Below are 20,792 nucleotides of genomic sequence, written 5' to 3'. Positions count from 1 at the left end.
GTTTGTTTCGCTGCGATGCCTATCATTGACTCTTAATGTAGTGGGGGTATAGCCGTGTGCAAAAGGCGTGCTCCATGCGTTTAAAAATGGCATGTCATAGGCCACACATTTTGCTCGGTTCTGATCGATGTGTCATACAGCGTGGCTAGGGATGAGCGATATATTTTAGCCTCTCAGATGAGCCCCCTCGTGGCACAGGGACTTTTTGGGATAGAAAAAAAATATCTCCATCAAATAATTTGCCTCTATTGGGCAGGCTGGGCAGAATAAAGGCAACTGTTACTTAAACTGATGTCCAATGACACCATTCTGTAAGGATTTCGCTTAACTCAACCGACATCATCTTCCGTTTGGCTTTGGCATGCTTTGTTTTCAAGGCAGCAAGGAGACTGATATACTAATTTTTAGTTGTATGTCCCTTTGGATACAAGATCATAGCTATTTGCCAATTTAAGTGATTGCCAGAGCACATATGCGCGGCACTCCTGTTGCTTTGGGAAGACAGTAGGCCCTGGAAAGATCAAACGACCATCACAGCACAGGATTTGAAAACGATGAACGACTTCCACGACGTGACTTTAATATCCTAATTCCTCGAAATAAGCCGTCATTGGAGCAGTCACGCGCCACACAAATGCGGTCTCCCTTCCAGGCTAGGCTCCGCGATCACAGGAGTTCCATAGGTCAAGGTTTGGGAACTGGTGGCTGAACTCATCACCCATGGGTCAGTGCGACCTTTCCTGGAAAAAGACGCACCATTGATTGGCGGGAGGGCTCGAAAGGTCGGTCGGCGGGGGCGAGGCTGGTATTCGGAACCAGCTCTATAGGTGAACTTGGGGCTCGGCACCAGCTCAAATGGTGAGCTTAGGGCCCGGCAACAGCTCAAATCGTGAGCTTAGGGCTCGGCACCAGCTCGAACGGCGAGCTTGGAGCTTGACACCAGCTCGAACGGCGAGCTTGGAGCTTGGCACCAGCTCGAATGGCGAGCTTGGAGCTTGACACCAGCTCGAATTGAGACTGGCGCTTGGTTGCTCCTCAGTGAGCTCGATGCTCGGCACCAGCCCCGAGAGTAAGTTTAGCCCTCGATTGAGACCCAGACAGTAAGTGTCTGACTGGAATAAAAAGCAAAATGGCCATATCCTGGACAGGGAGAATCCTTAAACACAGAGCCACTCTTTGGATGCGGTATGGTCCACCGTTTATTGGTAGCTTTATGGTATCTGGTCGCTGCTGATCACCCTTCGCAAGAGCAGGCACACATCGAGGCGCAGAGGCCAAGAATTACACGCTGCGCAGACACGGACCAGAGAGCCTAGTAATTACCTTTCAGCTTCCTGAGAAACGACAGGGACAAAACGTGGCATTTGGATAGCTTGAAGATGTATTCTAGCTTTTTCGCCATACTGCTTGAGCATAGAGGTTGAAGCGCAGCTAGAGAGAGAGAGAGGGGGAGGGGGCACGGGTGTGCGAGGCAGGGTTTCAAGGGACGGCAAAAGAAACAGACCCTTTGTCACATTACTTCCAAGTGGGATAGATAACTGTCTAAATCGCAGAAATGCTCGCCATGATCCGAGCGTGATGTGTGCCAGCGCCTCTAACGGGCCGAGTTGGGGCCATAAAACTGCCGGCCAGCATTCCCGGCGACAGAAACACCGCCCGCGGGCACGAGCTATCGCTTCCGACGGCAGTAGCCCGTCGCCGGCGAGCGGCTGCCCAACGGGTCACCAGCGGACGGGACCCGCCTTGCCCGGGACCGCTGGCCGCCATGTTGTCGGGCTCGACCAAGGGTGTGAAATTTAAACGCGGTGGCGGAGAGGATGCCGGTGTGGTGCTTCATTTTACAGAGTTTCAGGTTGAGGGGTTCATCTCAACTCTGTTGTGAGCCAGTCTCCTGGCCGTACTTTCAGGAAGTTGTGCTTCTCCCCGTTTTGTGACCGACAGCGCTGGGTTTAATACAATGTCAATGTGTAATGTCGAGTGAACCAGGGGATCCTCTGAAACGCCGCTCGTTAGACGCGTCGGGCGGGCTCGGACGAAGGCCGACGATAGTTAACAGAGCTTCTCACTCTGATTAAAAGATATCTAGTTAAGCCATGTGGCGGGATGTTGATTGCAAAAGTTGCCGGCTGGTCTTTCAATTTGATATCAAACTTCGGAAAATTAGGAATATTCACAGCGCATTGTTTTCCAAGAGGACGGGGTTTGTTTAAGTGGTAGTTGGCTAATCCCCGGTAGGACAGAAGTTTACTACACGGCGGTTCCTTTCTCTAAAAAAGATAGAAAGGAAGATCCATCATCTATGTGTAAAAAATCCATCTGCAATTCGGTCCGACACTGTTTAGTGCCTCAGAAGGCGCGGGTGGAGAAGTCAACCTCCGCCGCGTTTTTTTTTCCACAGCACGTTTTTGGCTGACGATCACGTAATTCCCACCTCACGAAAGTCGGTCAGGCTTTCCTCGCCAATCCCTTCTTTGATGTCGGGCCAGCGAGCGTTGGCGGGCGCCCGAACACCCCTCCCCCCTCCCCCCCCCCTCCCATTCCAACACTCGGCCGTCCCCCGCCTGGCGCTGCGCCCAGCACGGCATCAAGACGCCCCCCCCCCCCCCCACCCCTCCACCCCTCACAGACGCGGGACAAACTGGCTGCATCGGCCCGTATAAACAGCGGGATGAAAGCGGCCGACGAATTTGTTGAGGGCGCGCGCCGACGCCGGCGAAAAACAGAGATTGAAACAATATTGACCTGATGTGAACGCTTGCTGGGTGACAGCGGCGGAAGGCCGAGCCGGACGAGGTTCTCTGCTGATAGAAGGCCTCGCCCTCTGCTGACGGAGAGCCTGGGCGCTGGGAGGCCAGGTGGCGGCGGGCGGACACTGGCTCATCGGACTGGGCGACCGGGCAGGGACAGAGTGCTGATAGTTGGATGTCGGCTGAAGATTACAAGACAGACCAGATAGAGATGGCCCCTGATGGCGGAGAGGCCTGGTGAAAGCTGCTGATTACGATGTCCAAGTCTCTGATGAGGGTGATGAGGATAGAGAGGGAGATCTGGTGTCAAATGATGGCGGACAAGGGCGTACGCACATAGGAGCCCCCAGAGGCACGTGTCTCCTCCGCCTCCATTACCAAATATACGGCATGTATTAAGACGATGACTCCACATACAAGACCTTTGTAAAATCCTGCGTACCTAGCTGACAGTGGGATACAATCTGAGAAGACGGGGTGTTGAAAATAGGGGAAAGGACAGAAGACAAAGTGGAAGGCCGGACGTAATCATCGGATGACGGAGAAGACGCTGGATTCCGGCTGATGATGGGATGAGTCAGAGCCGATGATGAAGATCGCTCGGACGACGGTGAGGCGAGGGAGGGGGAGGGGGGGGGGGGCTGCCTCGGCAGTGTATTGAGCCCCGATGAGCCACCGCATCAGCGACCGAGCTGCAGCCGCCGCCGCCGCGCCACCGCCGCCTCGGGCCATTCCCGTAATCCTATTCCGCGTTATAATGATGCTGTTACCCGGTGCCGGTCGATGGCGGCGCTAAATGATGTGGGGAGGGAGGCCGCGTGCCTCCCGCACTCTCCCTGTACCCCGCCTGACACCGGCAAGAGGCAGGGACAACCGGGCAGTGGAGCTGCACTTGTCCTGACGCACGTGCCATGTCAGCGAGGAACTCCCTCAGCATAGGAACTCAGCATAGGAACTCCCTCAGCGAGGAACTCCCTCAGCATACACGTGGATAGACCATTGAAAGAGGCGGGGACGTCCGATTTACTACTGTGCACGTGCGTGCTCCTCGCTTTCGTCCTCAGTAAGCTCGTCTTTAGAAGGGGGAAGGCTTCGGAGCGAAACGGAACTGGACCGCACAGACTGAGGAGATGGCATACCTGGCGGCCCGGAGACCAACTCGGCGCGCAAATTGTCGTCTCAGCTTGCCATCACCGAACTAACAGCACGCGCCATAGAACGTCAACAAGAGGTTATTCCTTTCACGCTCAAGCAGGCATACTTAGGCGCAGCAGCAGACAAACGCTCTAGAAACAAACATTGTTTGCAGTACAGAGCGTCAAACAAAACTAGTACCGGAGTAACTTGCCTGTGGTACAGGTTAAGTAGCGGCGTCAGGCTTTTCAGCAAGGCAATGCGATTCGTAGACAAACGCAATCTAGCGCATAATCATAAACGTAAACGACAGGCTTTTGTCGGGGCTCCTCGACTCATTTCACTGCTGTTTCACCGGTTCAAAACGTATATGATCACCGCATTACCCGAAGCCCCCGGCTGGCCGACACTGGCAATGGACCAAATGACTAGAACCGGCCGGCTCACGGATAATTTGCCTGCATAATACATCCGACGCCTCGGGCTATTTGATCACATTAAGTGCAACTGCACACACAAAAGGGCCACCGGTTCCCGAGAGACGCACGTGATGACCTCGCTGCGCCACTTTGTTGGCTCTGTAGTGGGCGCGACGCGGCCCGTCGTGCTGCGGACGAACCCGAGCGAGCCGCCGAGCGCGGCGAGATGTGGCCCGCATGACAGCTCCCCCCCCCCCTCACGGCGGGACGGCGGGGTGCGGACGAACCCGAGCGAGCCGCCGAGCACGGCGAGATGTGACCCGCATGACAGCCCTCCTCTCGGTGGGACGGCGGGGTGCGGACGAACCCGAGCGAGCCGCCGAGCACGGCGAGATGTGACCCGCAGGACAGCCCTCCATTCGGCAGGACGACCAGGTCCTCTGGTTCGCCACGCGCTGGATCATCGGCGCTGGGACGTGGGCAGCCCCAACGGGATGGCTGCCACCGCTGGGCTGGCTCGGGGCGCCCGAGGTCTGCTGAGGTATGCCGGCGTGATCCCCCTCGGCCCGCCTCGGCGGGGTTCTGACCGGGTGACAGGCGGTCCGGTGCGGCGGACAGTCAGCTGTCTCCTCCCCGCCGGTGCTCCCTTCCCCAAGGTGTTCAGCTGACCGCCTGCTCCAGCACCAGCTGAGCAGTCATACACCCAAGCCTTACCCAAACCCAAGGCCCATGTCACCCAAAACCTCAGTCCAACGGACGGCTCCGTTTCACGGGCGGTCGCAGACAGCCCTCTTTCAGTCACCAGCCAACACAGCATCTCGAGCTCCCACCGCCCCGGGATGATCGGCCCGCCCGCGGTCTGACCCAGGCCACCCCTGCCTTCCAGTGCAATTATCACTGGGCGTCCGCCGGTGACCTCGCCCAGGCCCCTTCCTTCCCAGTCCAGTATCACTGGGTGTCCGCCGTCGGCCCGGCTCTGACCCTGGCCCTGCCTCCCCCCCCCCCCTCCTTCTCAGTCCAGTTGACCACGGGTGTCCGCTGGCAGCCCGGCCCTGGACCCCTCCTTTCCAGTCCAGTTATCACTGGGTGTCCGCCGGCGACCCGGCCCTGGCTCAGCCTGCACCTCGTCCCTGATCAATGTCGGGGCCGTTTGGCAGGTGGCGAGGCGGGCCGCGCACGACTGGACGTTGCGTCAAACAGCGCCCAAAGCGTGGCCGGGGCGGCGCGCTCACACGTGGGGAGGGGGGGGGCGATGACGTCATGAACGCCTAGACCGGCGGCCCGTGTTATGAGCGAGCAAACATGGCGCCTGCGGCACGAACGTCACAAACGCGCCAAAACAACGATCACGCTGGCCAACAGACGCCGCGCCTACGTCCAAAGCAGTCAAACACACGCTAAAAGACAACTAGACAAGTAGATAGTACACAGTCCGAAGCAGTTAGACACCCGGCCGCGTTCACACCATGCAAAGCGACGCTCACGGAGGACTTCGGAGTTCAAACAGGAAAGCATTATGTTGTCACAAACGATCACGCAGCCATACGGCAATCGCATACGACGAGACGTCGACTTTGTACACGACTAAGCAAAGTTTTCTGACAGGCGAGACAGCTGGGGACTCTCAGATGCCATGGCGGATGTAAGGCACTTCTGAAGCCCTCACAAATTCTTTGCAAGTGGTCAACGTGGTATCAAGAACAGACATACAAGCTGTCTTGACGCTGCCAGCCAGAAACATAATTCTATTTGCAATAGCCAGACGCAATAAAGTTGAAGTTGACTACATCCTCGTCAGTGAAACGTGCTGACCGTTACGTAAGCGTTATGTTTAAAGGCCCGATCCACCAGATGGCGCGCTGGAATATCCGTATGTTTAATTCACACAGCAGCTTTGAGGCCTTGTAGCGGCTAGACCCGCCCACACGCAAAAATGGCTGCTTGCTCATGGTCAGTGGTGGCGACGCGAAGCGTCACACGTTATCACGACTGCGTTACTTCGAATCACCAAGACGAACAGTTCGTCAACTGGGCACAACTTACGCACCTCGCTGAGAGCCATTGAGGCAAGTTTGACCCAGGACACGCACGTAACTCCATTTAACGAGCCATAAAAGGTACGCATGTTCTGAATGCGCCGATATATGTAACTGACGTGGTGGGGACTGGTGCTGAGCCCTGCACCCCATGAGTGTCATGTGAGTTGGTCCGTGAGCGGGAGGGGACCGGTGCTGCGCCCTGTAGCCCAGCGGCTCCATGTGAGTCGGTCTGTGAGCGGGAGGGGACCGGTGCTGCGCCCTGCAGCCCAGCGGCGCCATGCGAGTCGGTCTGTGAGCGGGAGGGGACCGGTGCTGCGCCCTGCACCCCAGGAGTGCCATGCGAGTCGGTCTGTGAGCGGGAGGGGACCGGTGCTGCGCCCTGCACCCCAGCGGCGCCATGTGAGTTGGTCCGTGAGCGGGAGGGGACCGGTGCTGCGCCCTGCACCCCAGCGGCGCCATGCGAGTCGGTCTGTGAGCGGGAGGGGACCGGTGCTGCGCCCTGCACCCTAGCGGCGCCATGCGAGTCGGTCTGTGAGCGGGAGGGGACCGGTGCTGCGCCCTGCACCCCAGCGGCGCCATGCGAGTCGGTCTGTGAGCGGGAGGGGACCGGTGCTGCGCCCTGCACCCCAGCGGCGCCATGTGAGTCGGTCTGTGAGCGGGAGGGGACCGGTGCTGCGCCCTGCACCCCAGGAGTGAGTGCCATGTGAGTTGGTCTGTGACCGGACGGCAGTCGGCAGCACAGCTCTCAGACTGCCCGCTCCGCGATCGCTAACTCCACGGATCTTAACGTGCTCCTTCGATCATTCACAGATGCTTGTCCCGTTGAGAGGTGAAGGAACATAAAAAAAGGAACGGTCGAGTCCCATTTGTGGTTGATCGCTGATAATGTCACCTTATCACCTTCCGCTGCATGTGAAAATTTTGGGGCGAGTTACACCCCTTTTTGTGAAAGAATAAAGGGGCACATTCACCTTGACCCCACCAGCTCTTGCACCTGCAGTCACTGATCTTGGCTATTATCGTCACACGCTCCCAGGCAGCTTGCTGAGACAACACCATTACAACATTTACACCGCACGCTGGATTCGAAACTCCGCTGTCGGGTTCAAAGTCCGGTGCGCTGCGCCGGCGCCGGCACCGCTCGGCACGTACCGTCCAGGGAGACCGTGTCCCACTTGTCGGTCCGCAGCCGGTCCCGCAGGATGAGAGGGTCCTGGCCCGAGAAGTCAGCCGCCGTGCCCACGTACAGCTGACCGTCTGTAACAGCAGGCGCCAGCGTGACGAACGGAGCGGCGAGATGGGAACGGGCACGCGGCGCGGTGCGGTCGCGCTGGAGCAGCGGAAGCGGAGGGATCGACGAGATGGGACAGGCACGCGACGCGGTGCGGTTGCGCTGGAGCAGCGGGGGCGGAGGGATCGACGAGATGGGACAGGCACCCGGCGCGGCGCGGCTGCGCTGGAGCAGCGGGGGCGGAGGGATCGACGAGATGGGACAGGCACGCGGCGAGGTGCGGTTGCGCTGGAGCAGCGGGGGCGGAGGGATCGACGAGATGGGAACGGGCACGCGGCGTGGCGCGGCCGCGCTGGAGCAGCGGAAGCGGAGGGATCGAAGAGATGGGAACGGGCACGCGGCGCGGCGCGGTCGCGCTGGGGTCGAAGACACGAGGTGAGCAACGATAAGTTTCGGTACATCCACGCTGAGAGCAGGCTGCGGTTCAAAACAGAAGACCTGTACCGCAATTACCATACTGACATCGGTATCTGTGCGCCACTCGGTTTAAGTTAGTCATTTTTTCGGATGCTGTGGGACCCAAAATCATTGATGCTCTGGAACAATCGAGCTATTTGATCGGAAATCCCCAACGGATCTTTGCGTTCAGAGGTGAAGTTGCATATTGGATCTTTGATCATGTATCTGATGTGCATTGACATGAATCTGCAACCCTGCGATTAAACACATTGCCGCTAAGTTTAATAAATAACTAAAAATAACAAGCTGACATGTTGGATCGCGTAACATCAATGATGATGGATCACTTTAAATCCTGCGTATCTATGATCCGAAGTTCGTAACTTAAGATATGAAGGTGGTTTGGCTGGAGGGACGGGGGGGGGACTGAGATTGCACGAAACATAACATGAGGCAGTGAAAGTGTAATCTGCGCGAACATGTCATGGCTGGGGAGAATTTAAGCAAGGACCGAAATCATTTGAAAAGCGTCAAGCTGGGCCGAAACAGAAAGCAAGCGGGTATTGCACAGCATGACAGCGACCAGCGCGAGAGACAGTGGTCTTTACTACAACGGGGCGACTAGCGCGAGAGACAGCTGTCTACGCTAGGGCGGGACGACCAGTGCGAGAGATAGCGGTCTTTACCACAGACAGCGGTCTACATTAGAGCGGAACGACCAGTGCGAGAGATAGCAGTCTTTACCACAGACAGCGGCCTACACTAGAGCGGAACGACCAGTGCGAGAGATAGCAGTCTTTACCACAGACAGCGGTCTACACTAGAGCGGAACGACCAGTGCGAGAGACAGCGGTTTAAACTGCAGCCGGACGACCAGTGCGAGAGACAGCTGTTTACGCTAGGGCGGGGCGACCAGTGCGAGAGACAGCGGTCTACACTAGAGCGGGACGACCAATGCGAGACAGCGGTCTACACTAGGGCGGGATGACCAGTGCGAGAGACAGCTGTCTACGCTAGAGCGGGACGACCGGTGTGAGAGACAGCGGTCTACGCTAGGGCGGAACGACCAGTGCGAGAGACTGCGGTCTACGCTAGAGCGGGACGACCATTGCGAGAGACAGCGGTCTACGCTAGAGCGGGACGACCAGTGTGAGAGACAGCGGGCTACACTAGGGCGGGACGACCAGCGCGAGAGACAGCCGTTTACGCTAGGGCAGGGCGACAGGTCCACGGGTCAGTTTTGAATTGGGACAAATGTTTAGCACGATGGTCGCGGAAATGATGTAGAAGCAAAATACCGGAACTTCTGGAAGGTTTGCCAGCAGCTTCGTCAATGGTAACACGGTACATAATTCACCGAGTGTAGCGCGTATGCCACACGGCAGCAAAAATGCATTCAAAAGAAGATATGGTGAGCGGTAGGATGAACCAATTAGGGCTAATTCTACTAAGCGAGTCGTGTCAAGCAAACATAATTTCATGTGAACATATTCGTCGATCGCGTGCTTGGCAACAATAGCGACATTGTTTACGCCTTGGAAAGTCCGTACACCGACGGAAGTCACGGATCTAGCTCTTCCTTGCTGCTAGAGCTATTAAAGAAATTGGGCCCAACAAAACAAGCTTTCCAATATGGGAGTTCTCCCAGCACCAAGCTCTGCTTAGCTGGGTGGACTCCCTGGAGATCCAGCCCAAAACACAGCACAAAAATGACCAGGTAATTGCCCCCTCCGACTTGTGACTGTATAACCCTTACTAACACCGGGTATTGAGTGGTTGTAGATTATTGGGCAGTTTGTAGCGGGCTGTCATTAGCTGATTTTGGCTAATGACTACTTTAAGCCTTTTCATCTATGATTTTTCCCTCCCTCTCACGTAACACAATTCCCTCGGGTCTGCTCCACCTCCTCGCCTGTTTTTTTTAAGTTTGTTTCATCTTCCTAGCTGGGAGTGCCGCGACTTGATTTTATGTTTTCTGGTGTTAACGTACGGTTTACTGCGTCGCTGGGATTGAGGGAGGGGCACTCCTGGTTACCTGTTCTTGGGTAACGGCGTAGAAAAAAAAATTGCAACGCCTGAAGACGCTTCAACAAAATATCTTCGAACGAATCCGACAAAGCTGTAGGTAGACTTAAGTACCCAAGCATAGAGCAAAACTACAAGCAGCTCCACGGCGCCTCAGCCTGCGACAGAATGACTAACGCCGAGACCCCCTGCCGACCCCCCCCCCCCCCCATTGACCCCCTGACGACCCCCGAGACTCCCTCCGACGCATTGCCAGTGGATACCATCATCACCAATCAATGTCCCGACAGCAGGAGCGGTCTGCTTGGACACAGCTGTCAACACGAGTCGCCAGCCTGATAACGCAATCACAGCACTTCATGGGATTACGCTAATGCCCCGAGGGTCGGTTTCTCCGACAGCTGTCAATATTAGCACTGCTCCACGGCCAAAGATAACCGTCATCACGACCCTCGCGGACTGTCCTGCCCACACCACGACCTTGGAACCGAGCTAGCACAAAAACTCAGCGTTGATCGCACCGCCCTGTGTGAAACTCGCCACATCCAGACAAAGGTGAATGGAACTTACATGGTAAAAAGTGTCGTTTCGTGACATGACACAGCCGGCCTTCCCAAGGGCAAATGCACGCAGCGCTTAGCGATCATTTTGCGCTGTTCGGCAGAGCAACTCAAGGCGGGCGTATGCTCCCGCTTTCCTGGATATCTGAGCCCGCAAACGCACCCTATTTGGGCGGCGCCAGTATGCAGTATAGCTGTGTTCATTAGTCAGTAGTGACTGACCAGCTCGAAAAACAGCGTGCACGCTTCGCAGCTGTTGGCGCGGTGCGCACGGATGGGTCGGACTCCTGAGTCATTGTACTCGTGCCAGTCTCACCAGAGTTTTAAATAGTGGTATTTAAAAAGCGGAGAAATTCAGGGCGAATTAAAGCTGAGGAGGGCCGCGACCAGCTCAGCTGAGCGGCTAGACTTTGGACACGCCGCCCCCACGGCGGGTGCAGGTCTGCTGCGCCGGGTGCGCTCGACAGCGATAGACGTCCACGCCTGCTGTGTCTGGTGCACCCGGCAGCGGCAGACCGGTAGACGTCCACGCCTGCTGTGTCTGGTGCACCAGGCAGCGGTGGACCGGTAGACGTCCACGCCTGCTGTGTCTGGTGCACCAGGCAGCGGTGGACCGGTAGACGTCCACGCCTGCTGTGTCTGGTGCACCAGGCAGCGGTAGACCGGTAGACGTCCACGCCTGCTGTGTCTGGTGCACCCGGCAGCGGTGGACCGGTAGACGTCCACGCCTGCTGTGTCTGGTGCACCCGGCAGCGGTAGACCGGTAGACGTCCACGCCTGCTGTGTCTGGTGCACCCGGCAGCGGTAGACCGGTAGACGTCCACGCCTGCTGTGTCTGGTGCACCCGGCAGCGGTAGACCGGTAGACGTCCAAGCCTGCTGTGTCTGGTGCACCCGGCAGCGGTGGACCGGTAGACGTCCACGCCTGCTGTCTGGTGCACCCGGCAGCGGTGGACCGGTAGACGTCCACGCCTGCTGTGTCTGGTGCACCAGGCAGCGGTGGACCGGTAGACTCCGGGCCTGCTGTGTCTGGTGCACCCGGCAGCGGTGGACCGGTAGACGTCCACGCCTGCTGTGTCTGGTGCACCCGGCAGCGGTGGACCGGTAGGCGTCCGGGCCTACCGCGCCGTCTGACATTTCACTATCACCGTAGTCAGGCACGCTATGCCACCGTCTTGGGTGGCCATTTGTGTCTGTTTGAGGGGAGGCGTCGGCCAACGTTTATATCGGATTGATTGCTCTGATTGGGAGCATGGAGCTATAAAAACTGGCTCAGCGTTATTGTAAAGAAAAAGCTAGACACGCTTTTTTGAGGATGTGGCCGCCCCTATTCCATGAACGGGCGGCTCTCATTCCATGACGCTACGCTCTCGCTTGTCATCATGCTCGTCATCATGCTCCACCGTCGCCCGTCACCATGAAGCTCCGCCCTCGCTCGTTACCGTGCTCTGCCCTCGCTCGTCATCATGCTCTGCCGTCGCCCGTCACCATGAAGCTCCGTCCTCGCTCGTTACCGTGCTCTGCCCTCGCTCGTCATCATGCTCCACCGTCGCCCGTCACCATGAAGCTCCGCCCTCGCTCGTTACCGTGCTCTGCCCTCGCTCGTCATCATGCTCTGCCGTCGCCCGTCACCATGAAGCCCCGCCCTCGCTCGTTACCGTGCTCTGCCCTCGCTCGTCATCATGCTCCACCGTCGCCCGTCACCATGAAGCTCCGCCCTCGCTCGTTACCGTGCTCTGCCCTCGCTCGTCATCATGCTCTGCCCTTCTAGGGTTAGAGGCCATGGAAAACGTGCTGCGCTAGTATTCGTCAATGCACCTGGGCAACCGTGCACCCTGACACACCACTGCGGGAAGGGTCTTAACATTGCAGCGCACTGTATTGCACTAGGGCACGCTAGAACCGGCGGTTACTGCAATGTCTGGCATTCTTCTGTTACGGGACCCGAAGCCACACATCCTGTGTCGGCATATTATTCACTTTGAAATGGCCAAGATGGTGGCAGCGAGGAGCTTTGGGCCAGTCTTCCCCAACTCTGGCAACATTTATAGAGGCGTTGCACGACAAAAACCGCCAAACAAAAGAACTCTAAAATCTGAAAGTCATGTCTCCCTCCATCTTCCGATATCTCCCGCGATCCACCGTCACTATTGCAGTCTCCGCATACTGCACCGCATGACGCCGCACCGTTCCAGGGGCCAGATACTGTGCCGGCGACAGCAGCGTCGTCCCAGGGGCCCGAGATACTGTACCGCCTGACACCGGCACCCGCTGTCGTTATTCGGCCGGAGATCGATCGTCGGAGGTCAGGAGGACGGTGTGGCCGTACATCGGCATGTTCGCCACGGCCGACAGCAGTCAGTCGAGCGTCCAGCCCCTGCACCGGACAGCCCCGACACCGCCGGTCGCTGGGGGAAGCGGAAGCCGGCGTGGACGGCGGCCTTGCCACCGTGTCTTGTTCGCGGGAACCAGACACGGTGAAAAAACCTCGGTATTTCATTTTACCCTGCTCACATCGCAAAGCAATTTAAGGAATGCGGCTATCATATGGCTTTATCAACTGCCAGTGACCACAGCAAAAGCCGGATATCAAACTCGGTACCGCTAGATCGCGGCTCTTCTCAGGTCTTCGTCTCAGGTCCTGCCGTTACTGCTGCGACAGCCGACTGCTGCACGCCCTGCCGTCATCGGGCGCGACATTCGCGCTTCTCCCCCTATCCTCACGCTCCCGCGTCCGCTGGCCGAAGATTGCGTCGCCACGCAAAATCGCGAAGCACGTGTCCGTCTGAGTCAGAGCTCGCGCCGCCTGAGCCAGGATCAACTGTGCGGCGAGAGGGGCGACGCGTCCGCACCGCGCCGGGCTCCCTCGCCCTCATCCGCACCCGCGCCGGGCCCCCTCGCCCTCACCGCCACCGACTGGTGACGGATGACGGCCCGCGCCGCGGGCGGGCCCCGGCGGCGCCCCGACGATTGCCCCCGGGCGACGGCCGACCCGCCGCGCGAGAGTCACTCGGCGCCGCGCCCAAAACAAAGAGGCCGCCGCGACGAAGCAAGGGCCACCCGCCGCCTGCGTGCGAGCGGCAAGTATAAATATGTATGAATGACTTGGCGAGGACTTATGCAAATGTCGCGCTGCCCGGAAAATTAAAAGCGGCGGCGGTTGACGTTAACGATTTGGCGCCTGCCGCTCCGTCGGCGGGAGGGTGGAGAAAGATGAGATGAAGGCGATGCGCCCCGGCCTGTCACCGTTATCGAGATCTGGATCCACCCGTTGGCCGTCACTCTCTAGCATCCAGTGATCGGTGGTAATAGTGATCTTGGTGATGACATACGTCTGCATTACCTAATCAACGCGTGGTAATACCAAAGCAGGGCTCGGATTTGCCGTTCAGTCTTTCCTTTGGTTTGTGATGCCCATCTTTCGTAAGTCGTGCTCCTTGCCCGTATTCGTCAAGGCGTCGCGTCACGTCCGAGGCTCCCACGGACTGTGGCGAAGCCCAGAAACCTTTCAATGACGACTTGTACTTTTTTGCATTTAGGTCATTGCAGAAACCCTCCACGCTCCAAACTGTAAAAAACCTTTAAGTTATGCAACCATCTTTAACACACAGCTCTTTGCTGTGTTGATGCTTCAAAATATTGTCCCGAGTACTTCATCAGTGTTCCGATCCTTTACACTGTTTCCCGATGCGGTGCAGCTACGGTGGTGACGTACACATTAAGCCGTAAGACAACGCGTACCCTGCTGAGCCTTGGCACCATTTTATCTCTATCTCCCGACAATACTTTAACAGTCGTCCAGCGGTCAGGGGCGATATATAGGTATCGGGCTCCCCGGGTCGCCCGCAGTGAGATCGACATGGCCCGCTGCACGTCATCGGAGCAGGCGCCTCCCTTCCTGCCGGCCGACCAGCCTTTCCGGAACGGAGGCGCCCCCGGCGATATTCAGCACGTCACGCGCCACGCCCTCCCCTGGCTTCCCCTCCGACGTAGCACACTGCTGGGCGCCCGGGGCGAGCCAGTCCGAACAGGGGCGGATCCAGCGCCACAGTGCGGGGGATGTGGGAGTTCCGTAAAAGCAACGTGTTGGCTACCGCAAAAGCCGGGCGTAGAACAACAAAAATGACGCCCTTTCACCTTGTCTGGGGAGGTCGGCCTCTACCCCGACCCCTCCTCTCCCGGAGTCCGCCGGTGTCGGCCCCCCTCCGGAGCCGTGGAGGCGGCCACGCAACGTCGACAACAGCGCGGATATACGGGCCCGGAGGCCACGCCCCGCGGCAATAAGTCTCCGAAACGGGCCGGGGCCGGCGGCCGCTGCGCCGGGGATTTGCCGGGCGGCGTCCCGCCAGCGCCGCCCGTCGGCCGCTCAGGAGACGGAATATTAAACAGGCGATAAGCAGCCATATTTCAGAGGCGCGCGCGCCCAGGGAGCGCCGATGAGCGCGGCTGCGGCGCGCGCGCTCGGTGGCTGGAAACAGCGATACCGCGCTAATGAGGCCGGCCTAGCCGCGCGCGCAGACCGCGGTGCGCAGCTAGGCGAGTTTTAATATCGGCGTTTTTCGTCGCGTCTGCCGGCTTCGGCGTGCGTCAAGTGGCTGGCTCGGCCGCCGCTTTTGTGCTCGTGATAAGGCCTGAAAAATCACAGCCTGGGGAATGTTAATATCGCGGGTGAGGGGCACCCGCGTCAGCGGGCAATAAGCTCATCAACTTCCCCGCTCGTTCAGTGCAGCAGTCGCCCCCCCCCCCCCCCCGCTCCCTCCCCGTTCCCAGCCCCTCACCCCGACGCTGGCGTGACTCATTGACTTTTTAAACGGCAACGTCAACTGGCAAATTAGCGTTAAGTTCCCGTAAATTTCGCAAACGCACTGCAAACACGGGTTGCTACCGGCATAACTCGCCGGGGCGTCCGTCGCCGCTCTGCCCCCAGCTATTGGCGTGAAGAACGGCCTCCCCTCCCCGACACAGTGGTGCGGTCGTGTGCTGGGGCGGGGAGTGTACACGTGCCCGCTGTCACGACATCGCGGCAGGAGGTGAAAGGGGGTGGGGGGGTATGGCGTCGTGGCGCTGAAGTGTTTGCATAGTTGACAAAGCGATGCAGCGGTGAGAAATTCGCCTGATTCTTCAGCTGTTCTTCGGCTCTCGTCTGTGTCGTCTGTGCGTCTGTCGTCTGTTTCCCCTCTCATACGTCCTCCCAGAACAGAACAAGCCATCTCGTAAGCAGCATCCGATGACCGCTTATTTGAAACGTCACCGTCCGTCATCGTCGAACTCTCAATTCATCCGATGTAATGTATGAATATGGGTTCAAGCGCAGATTCAAATCATATTCCCGCCGGTATTCGGTGCTACTGATGCCGCTTCAAACGGCACTCGGGGCATTGCATATTCATGTCCTTTCGCACCATCAATCATACTGGATCAGTGGTAGCACATTCATGTTAAATTCGAATCCATCTAGCACTGCTATAAGATAGCGAATTTGGTCGAAAATGACCATGTCGTACAGTAATGAGGACATTCAATGCTGTAGCATGACGATCATGAAAGCAATTGGCGGGCTACAGTAAAATGAGCAGACATCGTATTTACAGGTAGGCTGTTATTATCCTTTAATGTCAGCTTTATTAAACACGAATCACGCTCAAAAGGAACCTAGGAAAACTTGGACGACGGGGGTACGAAAGAACAAACACAAATCGAGATCCTGTTGATGGCTGTTGGTATGTACGTCGCATAGGGTGGTCGTAGCCTACGCTTGTTGGAGCAGGAATCAGCCGGCGCTTTAGACAGTCTTAGGATGATTGAAGTGTCAGCAATACAGCGCATATAAACCGCTATCAACTTTTAAGTAAATTAAAGCTATCATATGTTATCAGCCGCTGGCCATCGATCATACTAGGGCTAACACGTGTTGAGTAAACAAGCTTAAGTTCACAAAGCCACCAAGGCCTATATGTGTGCCTGCTGTGAGCGTGCAGTGCGATCCGGCAGGCGCCCACGCCCGTCGCGTCTCGGGTCATTGGTTGCAGGCGCTGGGACATCGGTCACCACACGTACCCACGTATGTGCTGGTGCTGTTGTGGATGGGCGAGTGGGGGCAGAAGCCCACGCCGTGCTCCTCCTGACGCGGCTCCAGCTGGTAACCATCCTCCTGCGGACAGAGAGACAGGTCAGCCGCAAGTCGTCGCTCTTCCCCAGGTCACAGGTCATCGAAGGTCATCAAGTGCTCACGGGCAGGTCAGAATTAGGACGCATACGGCTCTGGCAACACACAAACGCCGAAGGAACGGTACACTTATGAAGTTTTATTGGTGGGGTTTCACAACTACGTAATCCTGTTGGCGGGGTTCACGTGATTGCATTCAGAATGCTTCTTTCGGGTCAGTGAACACCTGACGCGGCGTTCGCAGGTTGTACGCTCTATCGAGTGCGACTGGCATGCTTTGCTGATAAAATCTGACGCAAGATATCGGGTCCTGTAAGCACGCCACATTCCGTGCGTGGACCACACCGCTCGCTGATGATACTGCACATGAACCGCGCCGTTCCCGGATGATACCGCACGTGAACCGCGCCGCTCGCGGATGATGCTGCACATGAACCGCGCCGCTCGCGGATGATACCGCACGTGAACCGTGCCGCCGCGGATGATACCGCACGTCAACTGCGCCGCCGCGGATGATACCGCGCATGAACCGCACCGCTCGCGGATGCTGCCGCACGTCAGTACCTGCGTGCTCCTCTAACAAAGACCGGCGCGTCACTGGCGACGCGTCAGCATTGCCCTGCCGGCAGCGCATGGCGGCCGGGGAGCGAAGGCGTGACGGCTGCCCTAGCGGACGTGCGAGGGCGACGACTACCCCAAACGGACGAGCGCGGCCACCGGCAGCAAACAACGGCCGTAAAATAAGACCTCAAGAAGTAATGTGGCACGGCAGACCTCATTAGGAAGCATCACGTCCTGCTGATAAGACCCGCTGGAAAACGACCCGTAATAACGAAGGAGAGCGCCCTATCGCGGCAGTTCGTGCGCGGAAAAACAGAGTAAACACATTACGGCGCAAAACGATGGCAAATGCACGCCTGGCTGCGTCTGTCGACAGTTCTGTTGGCTGGCCTGACGTCTGTTTCCAGCTGGCGGTCGAGCGGTGAGGCTCGTCAGCGGCCCGGCCGGCGCGGGTCGGCGGTCGATGCCCCGTCAAAGAGCGGCGCACCTCAGTCCGGCCAGCAGCACAGAGCCCGCCACCATCGCCACAAGGGCGTGCACGGCGGCCGTGCTCGTCAAATGGCGGCGGTGCTCGTCACATGGCGGTCGTGCTCGTTACAAATCGGTCGTGCTAGTCACATGGCGACTGTGCTCGTCACAGATCAGCCGTGCTCGTCACATGGCAACCGTGGTCGCCACATGGCGGCCGTGCTCGTCACATGGTGAACGTGCTCGTCACATGGCGACTGTGCTCGTCACAGATCAGCCGTGTTCGTCACATGACGAAGTGGTCTCCGCGCGGTGGCCGTGTTCGTTACATAAAGGTCGTGCTCGCCACATGGTGGTCGTCTTCGGACAGAAATGGTAGTGGGGGACATGAACCGAAGGCTGAAAGCTTCGATCAGCCAAATGTTAATGCAGTGAGTAGTCAGAGTGCAAATCGCACGAAGGTGGTCAAGTTGACGGCGTGAGATGAGAATGCTTCAGCAGTCTGTCAATACCATAGAAGGAATCCATTTGACGTTTGGCAGAAACAAGGATAGTGACGCGCAAGACGCGCGTGACGCGCGCACAAAACGCGCACAAAGAGCGAGTTTTCAGTGTGCTGACCCACCAAGACCAGCAGTACTTCCGAAGAAACCCACAACATGAAAAGAAGAGAGCTTGGCCTACAAAGGACACGAGCAAAAAGATGCTTTCCCAGCAGAGCGAATTTGTCCCTCCATCTAGCGAACGGCGAAGTAATTTCCCCAGGGCGGCTAGTTGGCGGGAGGACCCGGCCGGGCCTTACCCCGATATTATGGGGCGCCCGGGCGCGTGGGCGTCTGAGAAATACTCAGAATAGCGCGTGAAGGCGCCTCCCATGGGGCGTAACTTCCTGAGAAAAGCGCACGGCCTGGACATAACTCGAGCCAAATCTGGGCTTTGTGTCCGACCGCGCACAGAAGCAGTGAAATATTCTCGAGCGGAGAAAAGGAATTCAGCGTCGCTCACGAGGACGGTGCTGCTCTGGCACCGTCCTCATATTTATGTCGTGACGAGGCGGGGTGGCGACACCGAACGAGCGCAGCACATCCACGGCGACTCTCATCAGCCTCGCTTTGGAGCACATCTCAGCCAGCGACCCCCAGCTCATTTCCATCGGTCAACAGCTGTAAAAGAAGCAGCTTCGCTGTTCGGAACGGTAAATTGGTCTCCCAGAGAGCGAGAGATGACGGTAAGAGCAAAGCAAATGACGTAATGCGTGGGGAACAGAACTCCTTGGAAATGACCGGCGCTCTCAGGTGGTCACGGCCTGGTGTCACCGCGTGACGTCACGGTCTGGTGTCAACGCGTGACGTCACGGTCTGGTGTCACCGCGTGACGTCACGGTCTGGTGTCACCGCGTGACGTCACGGTCTGGTGTCAACGCGTGACGTCACGGTCTGGTGTCAACGCGTGATTCCCAGCGGTAGTGTTTATCATGTTCGAACCACTGCAGGGGCCTGACACCAACACCACGTAAAGTTGCGATCTTTTTTGTCCGACACAACTTCCACGACGCAATGCTTAAAGGAAGTGTTTCGCATGTCTGTGGGGCTTTGAGTTGAAACGCCAATCTTGGAGATTATTCGGTGCAGTTCACAGCCCTGGCCTTGTTACGACCTAAGCCCCTCTAGTTTCTGAGCTAGCGCCCGCGAAGATGGGGAGACTATTTCGGGGAGATTATTTCAATGTCGCCATGGCATTCATGACGTTATAAAAACGCCATATTCATATCTGACGTTCGTGAGCATCATTTCCAGATATAGCGGCCGTCAGTTGGCTCTCAATCAATGTTGTGCAAGTTACGACGACGAGATCAAACAAAGACGCATCGAAGGGCATATTTACTATACAGAGAAATTGTGCTGTCCACAGAGGTCTGCTCTACTTAAAGGTATAGCAAAAATTATAAGTGAGCTTGTTTTATCACATCTGATCCCTGCTTCAATATTTTCAAACGAGAAACATTCCCTTCCAGGAACACCTCGAAGACCACCATAAAGGGCTGCACAATGTACAATGGTAGTACAGGCCAGCCGATTACAGGGCACCTGTGGAGACCAAATCAACGCCAAGGCAGCAGTCCTTGATTGATTGCGATCGTTGATATCGCACCACACGTATTTGGCATAGCGAAAAAAAAGTTGTGTTTTGTTATGACAACCACGGCCAGGCGCATCATCGCGGTTTTGCCTCCCATTTTGTCGACTGACTAGCTCCAGCTCAGCCACTAGCTCTAGTAATTGATTACATTTCAGTGAGAACAGCGCTGACCGGCCGAGAACAGCGTCAGTCAGCGCCGGGAGAGGGAGCGGTGGCCGGCCCGGCCCCGCCCGACCCGCGCACGACCCATCCTCGGCCTGGCCCGGCCCGACCCGCCCTCGGTCCGGCCTGGCCCGACCCGCGCTCCTGGCGCCGCGACCGTGCCGCTAATGAGTAGGTGAGCGCGCCGGCGCGCGTCCCACCGCCACACGCACCCGGAACGGTCTGGGCCTCTACCCAGCAGGAGGTCTAACCAGCGGTGTCACGCGAACAGACACCACGGCCTCTGACCGGGGCTCCTGTGTCGGCTCCTTCGCTTGGCGAAGCGCCAATTCCGTGGCTAATCTTCGGCTGATTTTGACTTGTACGTTCAATAGACCATCTGCACATGCTGTGAATACATCTCCACCTGAGTCGTTTCTGATAATGTGTTATGATAAAACGTCGCGTAATCTCTCAAAGTTGCGAATGCGCGGCGTAGCGGTAGTCCACGCGTGGTAGCTACAGTGACAGCTTTTCCAATTAACGTTCGTTCATCTTTCCATAGGTTCCTGAGGGGATTCTCATTCCCAAAAGGGTTTATGAATTGTGAGGCAGCATTTAAAAGGCTCCCTTCCAATCCGTTTACGCGAGTAAATGTTCTCGGAAACGTTATTAATTACCCGCGCATTGATTTCAAGCTCTGT

At 57.4% G+C, this 20,792-nt stretch overlaps 1 protein-coding gene across 1 annotated transcript in view; it reads right to left on the bottom strand.

Moving 5' to 3' along the window:
- Positions 1 to 20,792, bottom strand: part of LOC119095780 (semaphorin-1A) — a 143,728-nt gene that overhangs the window by 67,414 nt on the left and 55,522 nt on the right. The window contains exons 6-7 of the mRNA XM_037218636.1: positions 16,671 to 16,764; positions 7,492 to 7,596 (exon numbers count right to left, since the gene is read on the bottom strand). Coding sequence (XP_037074531.1) covers positions 7,492 to 7,596; positions 16,671 to 16,764 — 199 coding nt within the window. The remainder of the gene's footprint in view (positions 1 to 7,491; positions 7,597 to 16,670; positions 16,765 to 20,792) is intronic.

This window comes from Pollicipes pollicipes, unplaced genomic scaffold (genome assembly GCF_011947565.3).
Source record: "Pollicipes pollicipes isolate AB1234 unplaced genomic scaffold, Ppol_2.1 Scaffold_4219;HRSCAF=4965_pilon_pilon_pilon, whole genome shotgun sequence".
Classification (NCBI taxonomy): Eukaryota; Metazoa; Arthropoda; class Thecostraca; order Pollicipedomorpha; family Pollicipedidae; genus Pollicipes; species Pollicipes pollicipes.
The sequence above is the reverse complement of the archived record's forward strand: the minus strand, read 5'-3'. Positions and strand labels throughout refer to the sequence as shown.